Genomic DNA, 12018 nt, shown 5'->3' with positions numbered 1-12018 from the left:
TAAATCAGCAAAGAAACTAACACCCGCCCCATCGCTTCTCCCAACCCACTTCTTTTTCTCTGGCTTCTCCCCCCACCCACCGCACAGAAGGACACCACCGGCGCGGTGCTCCCAAACCGATCCAGGGAACCGATTCAGCCGCAACGTTCAACTTCTCTCCCTCTTACGGAAGGGCACAGCCAAATCTATAGGCGTGGGTCTGTGTGTGTGAGAGAGAGAGAAATCTCCCCACGGCTGTGGCCACAGGTCAGCGGCCACCTTCTCCAGAGGCCTGGCTGAAGCCATTTAGTAGCACCACGTTTGCCCAAAAAGATGCTTTCCCAAAGCTGTGAGAAGTGCAGAGCTGTGGAACGTCATCAATATTTCGAAATGCCCGAAGATTTCTGGTCAATTTCAAGAACCCTCGTCAAGGCGAGCTAGTCAATTTCACCTCCTAACAACCTGCCCCGCTTTGGGCTCCGCTGGAAGGACCAGGAGTGCCTAAAAATAAAAATAAAAAATAAAAAAGGAAACAAAACACAGACACACACACACAGACACACACACACCTGCCCTTAACCTGTGTCTGATCAGTTGAACTCACAACTCGCCCCACCGCGACGAAGACAGAAACGACCCAGCCGATCATCCGGCGCCCCCCTCCCTACCCACACACAAAAAAGGGAGAGAGAGAGAGTGGGGGGGAGAGAAATCCCATCACGACCCAAGCACAAAATTTCTAAAGTCATTAATTTGCTTTGGGTAGTTTATTCGAGAAGAGCTTTCGCCTCGCAAACGAGGCTCTTGAAAATTACGTCGATAATTAATTGTGCAAATTTGTTTCTATTAAATAAAAATAACACGTATTGAAGAACTCAATTAGCATTAATTAAGCTTGATATCCTAATTTGGAAGTTGTGTAATAGAAAACAAGCGTTTTAGGAGGGGGGTCCCCCTTTCTCCCCAACCCTTGGCAACTCCCCCCTCCCTCCCCTCGCCCCAGCTTTCTCTTTTCTGCTGTTGGAGAGCGAGCGAAGGCGGCCCCGACTGCCTTTGGCTTGGTGCTTCTTCCTCCCCCCCCTCTTCCTCCCCTCTCTCCTTGGAGAATTGGAAATGAGAAATGGAGATGGGGAATCAGGAGGTGCTAAATTAGCTGACTGATCCGCGCTTATTGCCGCATACACACACCCCATTACAGGGGCTTTCGGTAGTTTTCTCTTAATATTCTAGGCATGGAGAGCCGTCTAGATAGCAGATTTATCAAATGGGAAAATGAATGTATGATGATCAGTTAAATTGAAAATCAGCCCCTGCATGACAGGCCGACCTGACACCTCCGTAATTAGAAAGAAAAATGATAGCGTCCGATGCATAATAGAGCAAAAACAATTTACACTCTCCCATAATGATCCGGCGTTCAAATTGAAAATTTCTCCTGGTAGAAATTGAATTCATAAAGTATGATTCATGGCGGACGCATCTCCTGGAGGCTGCCTCAGACCAGATCGATTGATAGTTTGTCTAGAATCACACAGGCTCCTGCTTCGGGGGCTTTTTCGAGGGGGAGGGGAGGGGGAGGGGAGGGGAGGGGGAGGGAAAAACGCCCCCTCTAAACTGCTTAAGTAAATCAGTAATTTCACCTTAAGGACACGAATGTGCGGGCAGCGATATTCCAACATTCAAACGCAGATCCATTATACATGAGTTCCCCCCGCCTCTCTTTTTCTCGCCCCCCCGCCGCCCCCCCGCCTGCCTTTCCCTAGCTTCCACCGCCCAAATGAACAGCCGCAAATTGAAGGAAGAAGCCGATTTATCGCGGCAAGACAAATGGTTCACCTTAGATAAAATAACCAACATTTTTATGCGCAATTTTCTGCTACACTTTCTCAAGTTAAATGACATTTTAAATACAGTTGGACGCGGGGGGGGGGCGGGTTGGTAGGAGAAAACGATTTGACAGGAGGCAGATTGGGGGGGGACAAAGGGTCATGTCCTGGCAGATCCAGATTGTTGGCGGGGGGGGCGGGGGGAGGAATTTCCAAATTGTTTTAGAAAAAAAACCTGAGCGATATGCGATTTTTTTTCTTGTTTTCGTCGCTCTTAGAGTGAAGAACTCCTTCTCTAGCATAGGGTAAGTGAAATATGAAATAAGTCAACAATTTATGTTATAATCGGGATTGATTTCGGGGTGGGGGGGGTAACCTCCGGCAAGCCTCAAGAAATGTACTTGCGTAACTTCTTCCGCAATTCCTTCCATTTTTAGCGCTTTTTACGCAACACAACTTTGTCGAGAAGTTGACCTTCCGAGTTTACAATCCCTTCTCACGCTTTCCCTTTAAGCAAAAGAGGTTTTTTCTTTTCATTTCTTCCTGATTTTTCCCCTCCTTTCCCCTCTCATCCCCTCCAACTTTCTTGCTTTTGATCTAATTATTCACTGCCCTCCCCCTCCCCCTCCACCCCCACCCCCCCGCAATAAGCCCGGTCTCCGAGAGAGCAAATATCAGAGTCACTGAGCGAAAATTATGTAAATATTATTAAAGGGACTCAGGCTCAGAAATTCATTTGCTTCGACAGAGAGGAAAGAAAACGAGGGGGGGGGGGAGAGAGAAAGAGAGAGAGAAATCCGCTCCCGTCCTTCTGATTATTTTCAATTTATTTGCAAATAAAGGCCTGATGACCAGGAGGGATCAGAGATATTTAACGAGGCTGTAAACATAATTCCACTGCGCAGAGACTCACCAGAATTAATGGTTTTAATAATTGGCAAGACAATTTCTGGGGAATTGGTTGGAGTTTTAAGCGCCCTGCAAATTTCAGGAGACGGGCGGGGTGGGCTAGATAGATAGATTTTAAAGGGATTGTTGGTGGAAGGCTGTGGTGGCAGATTTTTTTTTATTATTATTATTATTTTTTTAGACCCAGCCAAGTTTGCTAATATATCTTTGGTGCAGCTGTCTTCCAACCCCCAAAGGTTCCCCAAGGACCCCCAACCCTATTAGAACAAATGCGTTCGCCTTTTGTATAAAAAAGGAGGAGAAAAGGGGGGAACATTTGCCGCGGCTGTCCTATTACGCGCGACATATGATCAATAGGCTGATAACGCCGCAACATCAATATAAGCGACAGAACAATGAAACATATCATTGGACATCTATCTTAATATAGCTAGCTACAAGAGGGCTGACAAAGCGGGGGGGGGGGAGGAGAGAAGAAAGGAGGGAGGCTTGACTTGGGAGGGGGCCGAAGCCAGCCCTCATGAAAATTCCGCCCCGCGTATTCCCATCTCCGCTCCGATATGCGCGCCCACCTCCCCCAGCTGCTAAGGCTATTATTTTCCAATTTCAATTTGACACCCCAGCCTTTCATGCTAATTCTATTATTGTAGGAAGTTTATGTGATTTCATATCACTAGAAATCGGTAATGTATAATAACCCTTTGGGCAAGGAAAGCGGATCCCCGCAGCCGCCAACGGGAAAATAATTACTTTCATATCAAAACGCACCAGGAGCTGGCCTGGTCCTTACAGCCTGAAGCTGCTAACCTCATGTGGGTGGGGGGGGGGGGGGGAGAAAGGAGGTTGGGGGGAGTGACGGCGAGCCTGGCAAAAAGAATGGAGGGGAGGGTCGTTCGAGGAATACATTTGTTAAGCAATGAACACGCGTAGGGGATCTCTAGAAGCAAGCGAGGGAAGATGTACAGGGTTGTTAAAAAGGTGTTTGTTTGTTTGTTTGTTTTTTAAACTCACCCATTTTTAAGCTACTCTTTAAAATCAAACCCAAAATTATCATGATTCATATTGGTTTTTAACAATTAGCTTACTGTCATTTTTAAAGGATTCTTTTTTAAGTGAAGACGAAGAAAAGGCCAGGTCTGATTTTTAAGCAGATTTTTATTTATCAAAAAAGTGTGTTATTTTTTTCTCTTTTTTTTTACATATATAAATATCTTTAAACATTTTTGCAATTTACAAGGTTTGAGGAGTCGCTGTTGTGTCTGGTTAGTTGGGGTTTTTAAACAGTTTGCATTCAGGTCAAGTCCAGCTTCTGCCAAAGAAAAACTGAAGTCCCCCACTGCCCGGAGCTTTTTGAAAGGAAACCAAATAAAATAAAATAAAATAAAATAAAATAAAATAAAAAAATCCCCCCTTTTAAAAAAAATCGGTCACCTGATTTCAAGAGGGCAGAGTTAGACCCTGGGGAAGTGAAGGAGGGGGGAGCATGGGAAAATATAGGTCACGAACCGAGGGATAAGGAGAATCCAGGGGAGAACTTTGGGAATGTCAGAAGTTTTGATTGATCCTAAGATTTGCCCCCTCCCGCCCGCAAGGAATCTAGCAGATAATGGTGCTGATCTGGCCCCCTTCCCGCCCCTTCCTTAGTCCATATCCACCTCCTCACAGTCTAAACTGTTGGTCTCCGTTGGACAGCTTCTCTCCGTCGGGCGGCAATCCGAATTGCCTTTGGCGTGAGCGGCCTCCTTCGGGGGCGATTTGGGGGGCGCCGCCAGGCCGCCGCCGCCGCCGCCGCCGCCGTCCCCCTGGGAAGCGGAGTCGCCGTAGGGCGCGGGGGAGGCGGCCGACGAGCAGGTGGCGGCCGCGGCCAGCGGCGAGGCGAGGCCTTTCCTGGGGAGCGAGGCGCCGCTCTCGCCCGGCGCGGAGATGGCGGCCGTGCTGCTGCTCTTGGGGGGCGCCGGGTCCGGGCTGGGGTTGGCGGCCGGGAGCGGGGAGCCCCGCGGGGGCGTCTCCTGGGCCGGGTTGCTCTTGAGGGCGGCCTGGGGCACGATGAAGCCCAGCGGCTGCGTGATGGGGTAGAGGAGGAAGTGGCCCTTGCCGACCAAGGGGCGCGCGGGGGCGGCGCAGGGGGCCAGCGCGGGCGAGAAGTCCAGCGCCGCTTTCCGCCGTGGCGGGGAGTCCGACAGGAGGCTCTCCACGCTGAAGGGGTTGAGCTTGGGGACGCCCGGGCCGGCCGGGGGGGCCGCGCACTCCGAGCCCGACGGGCCCCCGGGCGGGTCCTTGGCGGCGCAGCGGCCCGGGTAGAAGGCCGAGGCGGCCGGGTCGCAGCCGCCGGCCGAGGGCGGGTTGCGGCCGTCGGTCGGGTCCGGGGAGAGGCCGCCGCCGCCGCCGCCGCCGCCGCCGCCGCCGCCGTCGCTGTCGGAGCTCTGCGTGCTGCTGTTGACGGAGAGGCCGCTGGGCGAGTGGAGGGCGCGGCCCTGGCCCTTGAGCAGCTTCTTCTCGTGCTTGCGCCGCTTCTTCTCCATCTTCTCCAGCTCCTTGCGCGCGATCTCCTCCGGGTCCATGGGCTCGCCGCTGCAGGTGGTGGGGTGCGAGTTGTGGGCCGGCCGGCCGGGGCCCTTTTTCGTGTTCTCCTTCTTGCGCCACTTGGCCCGCCGGTTTTGGAACCAGACCTGCGCACCGAGGAGAAGGAGAAGCCGTTAACAGGCGGGCCCCCTCCCGCCCTGGAGGCCAGCGGGACGCCCGGTCGGGGCCGGGGCCTCCGCGCCTCGGGCTTGGCGCACGCGGGCGGGCGGGCGGGCCGGTCGGCAGCCCCGAACGAGTCCTCGGTGTGTTGTCTGCGCGCGCCTTTTAGCGGATATTCGGAAGGGGTCCGGGTTTTTTAGAGACCCGGGGGCTTCTGTCCCACGGGCCAGAAAAGTTCGGGGAGTGCTGGGCAGGGAGGGCGAAGAGCTGAAAAGGGCAGGGCTGGAGCGTTGGAAGCGCCCCGCGAGCGGAAGAAAGCGAGGGAGGGAGGCCTGAGACCCTAATCAAAGCGCTTTCTTTCCTGCCTCGCGGAAAGGGAGATTTTCGGTCCCCGGGTCTCCGCTCCCCCCGCCCCCACCGCTCGCCAACCGCCGACGCCGCCTCTTTCGCCAGCAAAGTTTGCGTTCCCAAAAAGGCACCTCCCTACAGGACTGGGGCGGATCGGTGAGCCTTAACATTTTCCATCTCTACAGCGGCTGGCGGGCTATCTTAGTTGTAAAAAATAATGAAAAGCTACGGTAAAAAGGGGGCAGCGTGCGAGGCCGACATTGCCTCGGGAGGGAGACAGCCAGAGTGGATAACTTTGCGCAAGTTCTAACAACCGAGCGGCGGAGAAGTCCGCCCACCACCGCGCCGTTCTCCTTTTCGGAGCGGAAAGCGGCGTTTCACAACAAAAGACCAAGAGTTTGGCGGACCCCTAACCGATCTAAGACGGCGTGGATGGGGGAAGCCTTGGAGGATAATAGGTCACCTCAGCGGAGGCAAATCTCCCCGCTTTTTCGCAAGGCGATGGCGGGGAACCCCCCACTTTTCGCTGCCGAGAAGGCCCACCCGGCGCTTTCTCGCCAGCTCCGCCGCCGCCGCCGCCGCGCTGGGATTTGGACCGGGGGGGGGGGGAGCAACTGGGCGAAATAAAGACCCACGTCGGAGATCGAAGCTTGACAACCCCCCTCCCGAAAAATCAGACGCCCACGGACCGCGAAGCAACTCTGCCCATTTAAAAAACCCTTTTCCACGATTTGTCTCCCCAACTTTAAACGTAAGGATGAGATGGGGGAGAAAACGCGGAGGCAGCACATTTTCTAGCCGGGGTGGGGGGTGATCAGCCATCCCTGACCAGAAATTGCAAAAGAAGGAGGAGAAAGGTATCACAGAAGGAAGGATAGAGCGAGGCTGAATATCCAATCGTTAATTTGATATTAACTGTTCAACCGAATAGTCTCCTCTGAAAGGTTTCAGCGTTAAAAATTCACATATTATTCTTTCTAAATAATAACAATAACAACAACCCCCCCCCTTCCGTCTTTCCATCTCTCATTCCCATTGTAAACCTCAGTGGAGGAAACTAAAATCAAAACAAAATATGCGCTCTGGAAAAAACAACCATTTATTTAAATAATCGGTTTTCCAAATCAAAAAGCGGTTTAGAGGCGGGGAGAATTAGGACCGCGGTTGGCGTTTTACTGTTTTCGGGATCTGTTTTTAAGGAAACGGGGGAGGAGGGACAAGGGGTCCTCTGGGTAGGCAATTTTACTCAAAATCCTGGTTTTCAGTCGTCCCGAGATAGAATCGGCTCGGCTGGGAGCAGGTTGGAATTCCTGTTCCCCCCTTTTACCGCCTCGGTGTTAACTTCCACCAGCCCTTGTCAGGCAGAATTACTAATTATCGCATTAGAGGGGGAATCAAGGATCTTGACTTCAGTCAAAACCCTTTAACAAATTGGATAAAAGGATTTCGAAATAGAAGAGGTCAAAAGGGAGGAGGAAGGGCAGAAGTGTTTTGTAAATACACTTTTTAGACAATGCCGGCGTAGATTAATAAGAGCCAGACCCCTTATTAGTGGGGAAAGGCAGGGGGCTGCTGTGGCTTTATTTCTTTTTTAATTCTATTTTATGCGTCTCCGGATGTGCTCGGATGCATCGCGTGGTTGTGAGGCTCGGGCCGACCCATTCTTCCGGTTTTAGGGTCAGGATTTAATTTCAGCGTCCCTGGGAGCTGGCTTTTGGAGAGATCCTGGAGGCTGGATTCTCGCCTCGGTTATTCGGCCCAATTAATTAGCCCTTTTGAAGCTGGGGTGGGGGTGGAGGTATTAAAAGCAGCCCAGATGCAACGCGTTGCGGGGGGGGGGGAGGAAGCAAGTAAGGAGAAAGGGCGGACGGATCGAAAGGAAGCCACGGGGGGAAACAACAACAACAACGTGGGTGTAAAAGCATTCCAGGCTCCATTCTCACAGCCCCCATCCCACCCTCCCGCAAATGCAAAATGTTGCGTTTACCCTCGCCGGACTTTTGCAGAGATTTAACGCTGGTTAGTTTTATGGAATCTTTACCTATCGTAGTGGCTTTCTTCTTTTTAGAATTTGGAAGGGGGGGGGAGGAAATAAGACGAAAATGAATCCCAAGAATTACAGGTTGCCCCCTTCCCCCGGGAAGAAGAAGGGCGCAGAGGGGTCGAGGCAATCCACCGGCCGCCCGGAAGGGATTCGGAGCCGGAGAAGCGGCAGATCGATGTGACTTCTCCGCCCGGGCGGGGGCCTGCTGGTCCTAGCCACGCCGCGTAAAAGTCAGGCTCATGGGGGCGGGTGACGGCGGAAACGGAGCGGAAGCAGGCCCAGATGGTCGTGGGCACCGTCGCGGACGAGGCTCCCCCGGCCCGGGTCGGTGAGGAAGGGGGAAGCGGCGCCGCGGTTTACCTGCACGCGCGACTCCACCAGGTCGAGGCGCAAAGCCAGGGCTTCTCTCATGAAGACGTCGGGGTAATGGCTTTCGTTAAAGGCCTTTTCCAGTTCCTCCAGTTGCCAGCCCGTAAAATTCGTCCGGGTCCGCCGCCTTTTGCACCCCGGACTTTCCTTGTCCGGATCAACCGAGTCTGGGGGGAGCGGAGAAAGCAGAAAGGCAGCTAAAGGAAACGGAGCCGACCCTCCCCCCCTCGGCCCTCGCCCCACGAGTGCCCCTTAGAAGCATTTCCACGCAGGCACATTTTCGCCTGCCCAGCAGTGGGGAAAGCAGAGGGTTTTAAAAATACCAGCCCCGAGGGAGGAATCCGAATCCACCCGCCCCACGTCTAAAAGCTTCACTTTTTTTCCCCTTCACTCCTAAAACTCCTTACTTGGAAACAAAAGCGGCTGTTTACAACAGATCACTCGAGGTGAAAAAAAATGAAATGAAATGATTGAAAGCAGCCAAACGCTGCTCGGTCGCTCGCTCGGCTTTTTAAAGAGGATTTCGCGCTGGCTTTTTCTCTTCCTAGAGTAAGCGCCCACTTCAAAGCTAAATTGTTGGGGGGGGGCGCGTGGGTGTGTGTTTAGAGTAAATGGCCACGTGCCTCGTCGCCTCGCCCGTTTTTCTCCCCCCCTCCCCAACAAGGTAAAGTTCAAGAAAGTGCTTTTGCCCAAATCAGAGATAACCGGGGGTCTTACGGGGATCTAGAGAGGTCTTTTCGAAGGGCTGTTTTCTGCACACCACTGCAGAGTTGAGAAAAAAGGAGAGGCCGCTAGACTCTAGCTTGACGATTCCCGAGCCTTTGGCTAGAACATCAGCCAGCTCCGCCATGAAGCATGATTGAGGGATGATGATGACGATGATAATAATAATAATAATAATAATAATAATAATAATTGTTGATATTATTATTATTCCTCTTGAAAACCTTCCTTGCAGAGGCTTTCGGTGTCTCTGCAAAGCTCCCGTACCTCCAAAGGCCTCATCGCGACTCCCCCCCCCACTTTGCTTTCTGTTTAGGCCAGGGAGGCCCCCCCCCTAAGCCAGGAACCCAGCGCTCAAATGAAGGATCGCGTGGGAACAGAAACCCCTGCCTCTCTTCTTTCCGGCGCGCGACGCGGGTCTCCAAACAATCCGGCTTCCCATCTTTGAAGTCGTTGTTGTGTTAAGAAGACTCCCTGTACATCTCTTGCCATTACACAGCCCCCCCCCAAAGATGCCCAGGGAAGGTGATCCCCAAGAATCCGATTTTTTTCCGGACAGACTCCCGCGGAAAGGACTCCGCCCGGCTTTCGCGGGAGCAATCCTGCCTGGACCAGGTTGGACAGGACCTTCTTTCCCCCGCCCCCCCCGCCTCGCGACCCCTCCCCAATTTCCTCAAGACCCTTTCCCTCCCCCGGCCCAACTTTCAGTATTTCTCACAGCGAGCGTTTCTGCAGCGAAGGAGCCGGAGCGACTGACCCCAATGGGAGGGGGCGGCGGACTACAAAGCCTGGCCAACAAAGGCCAGTCTCGAAGCCCCCTCCCCAGCTCCCGTTCAGACAAGCCTAGGATTGAAATCCCGGTTTAGTGGATTGTAGCCACCATCCCCCTCCTCCAAAGCAGCTGCTGGTTTTCACCCCCACCCCACCCCACCCCACCCACCCCCTTCCCCCATCCTCTTCCTCCTCCCGGGCTGCAAAGCCGGGTCCGCCCGCGGAGGAGGGGCCCGGACTCACCGGTCAGCTTGAACGGCTGAGCATCTCCGTTGACGCCGCAGCCGGAGGGGAGGAGCGGGCTCGGGTTAACCACCGAGGCGGCGGCGGCGGCAGCGGCGGCGGCGGCGCAGGAGCCGTTGAGTAATCCGTCGATGGAGAAGGGCACCGAGGCGGCGGCGGCGGCGGCGGCGGCGGCCTGGAGCTGGTGGCCGGCCAGCTCGTAGACGTGGGGGGGCCCGATGGGGTAGGGGAAGCCCACCATGCCGCCGAACTGGGCATGGGGGTGCTCGAGGAGGCGGCTGTCCATGCTGGAGCGGGGCCCGCGGGCGCTCAGCGCAGCTGCTGCCGCCACCGCCGCCGGAGGAGCGCGGGGGTGGCGGCGGCGAGGCGGTGGCTCAAGCCGGGCCGCCCGGGCGTTTTAACTTTAGCACCGGCAGGCCTCCCCATCATTAGGCGCAGGCCCGGGGAATTTGGGACCAATAAGAAGCAGGGATCGGGCCTGACGTCAGAGGCGGGCCGGGCGGGCGGGCGGGCGGGGGGAGCCGACCGTTTTCCATATCGATTGCTAATTATACCTGACATCCACCCTCAATAAACAATATCACAACTGTCACAACAAGACAAGGAGAAGCCGAGGGGAGGGGAGGGGAGGGGAGGGGGTCTCTCTTTGATAAGAACTCCAGCCCCCGGGGGAGGGGGAGAGGACAGCCCGGGCCAAGCCGGAGGAGAAAAGGGGGGCGCCGGGAGAGGCGCCGAGGAGAACTTCCGAGGCTGCGAACGGAGACCCCCGAAACCCTCCGCAGCATCCCAGGGCCGCGTTCCGCGCGTCACCCGCCTCTCCCCCTCCGCGCCCAAATCACTAATAGATTTCCCTGCGTGCTGGAAGGAGGGCCGCCCTCCTCCTCCTCCTCCTCCTCCCCCCCTTCTCTCCTCCCCCGCGCCGTCTTCTTCCTCGTCTACACCAGAAACGTTTCGACTCCTCTGAACCTTTTAAAGTGCTGTTGCTCCAATTACAAAGAGACATTGAGCGGCAAATAGACTGATCCAATAATAGGAGATTCATCATCCTTTCTTTCCAGGCCTGTCACAATGAATTTAAAACTACAACCCTTTTCATCTCCTCTCAGGCTTCTCTCTCTCTCTCTCTCTCTCTCGAGCGGGAAGGAGGAAGACGAAGAGGGGGCGCGAAAGGGAAAGGCAAAAAAGTGAGGGGAGCTGGAGGAGAAAGAAGGGGTGCGCGTGTGTATGTGCGTGCGTGGGATATATATATATATATATATATATATATATATATATATATATATATATCAGCGCCATCGGGTCGTATCAATCAAAATAATAATTAAAGCTTTCCCCCACTGATCCCTGGAGAAAATAAAATCACACGCGTACTAAATTATGAATGGGCCAGAGGGTACCTAATTAAAAAACAAACGGGCTATTTGGCAAAAGTGAATGCCTTATAATGTGCGCGCGTGTGTGTGTGTGATCCTGTACATAAATATAGTTATAGAGATGCACACAGAAACCCACGCGCAGAACCAAAGACAGCAATGCACATTCAAACCCGCACAAACCCACTCTAAGGCACCCCCCCCCCCACATACCCATTTTAGAAAGAGAAAAATCGGGCAGCAGGCGGGTAGGTCTGAACCCGGGCAAGCTGAAAAGACCGGGGCCGGCAGGCCAAGCTACGTTTCCCGGGTAGAAAGACCCTGTAAGGGAAAACTTCTCGGGGCGCCTTGGAGGAAGAGGGACCCGCGATGATCCACGGCCCAGAAGGAGGAGGGTTCGTTATGGGAGGCCGGAGAAGACGCAGGTTAGTCGCAGGGCCTCCGTTTCGCTGGCAGCCCCTCCTTGGGGAGCCAGTCCTTCGGAAACCTGACTCCTGTCCGGCGAGCCAGATGATGGTAATTGTAGTCCAGCCAGTCTAGCTGAAGTAAGACCAGAGCTACCGGTGCCCGCAAGGGCTGAAGTGCACTGGCGGCACAAATCTGCCGCGGCCCCCTTACTGGTGAGGAAGCGCTGTCTTAAAAGCTCAGGGCCTGGGGGAGTGGAGCAACTTTGCGCCCCCCTCCCCGGCGTGTCCCCCTCTGGTTTGGATGCCGTTGGCGGCCCGCCTGGGAAGCGGATCCAAAGTCTACC

General features: G+C 54.4%; 1 protein-coding gene across 1 annotated transcript; it reads right to left on the bottom strand.

Annotated features, from left to right (window-relative positions):
- Positions 1–3896: 3896 nt before the first annotated feature.
- Positions 3897–10180, bottom strand: UNCX (UNC homeobox). Its single transcript, XM_088147771.1, has 3 exons — positions 9895–10180; positions 8149–8324; positions 3897–5383 (listed from the first exon to the last, which is right to left on the bottom strand). The coding sequence occupies exons 1-3, from the start codon at positions 10178–10180 to the stop codon at positions 4355–4357; spliced, it is 1491 nt and encodes a 496-aa protein (XP_088003897.1). The 3' UTR covers positions 3897–4354.
- Positions 10181–12018: the final 1838 nt, after the last annotated feature.

The sequence above is a fragment of the Python bivittatus genome, unplaced genomic scaffold (assembly GCF_059951505.1).
Source record: "Python bivittatus isolate LINGU-HERP-01145 unplaced genomic scaffold, Pbiv_v1 ctg000560_np1212, whole genome shotgun sequence".
Taxonomy (NCBI): Eukaryota; Metazoa; Chordata; class Lepidosauria; order Squamata; family Pythonidae; genus Python; species Python bivittatus.
Note: the sequence above shows the minus strand (reverse complement) of the source record. Positions and strands in the feature narration are given on the sequence as shown.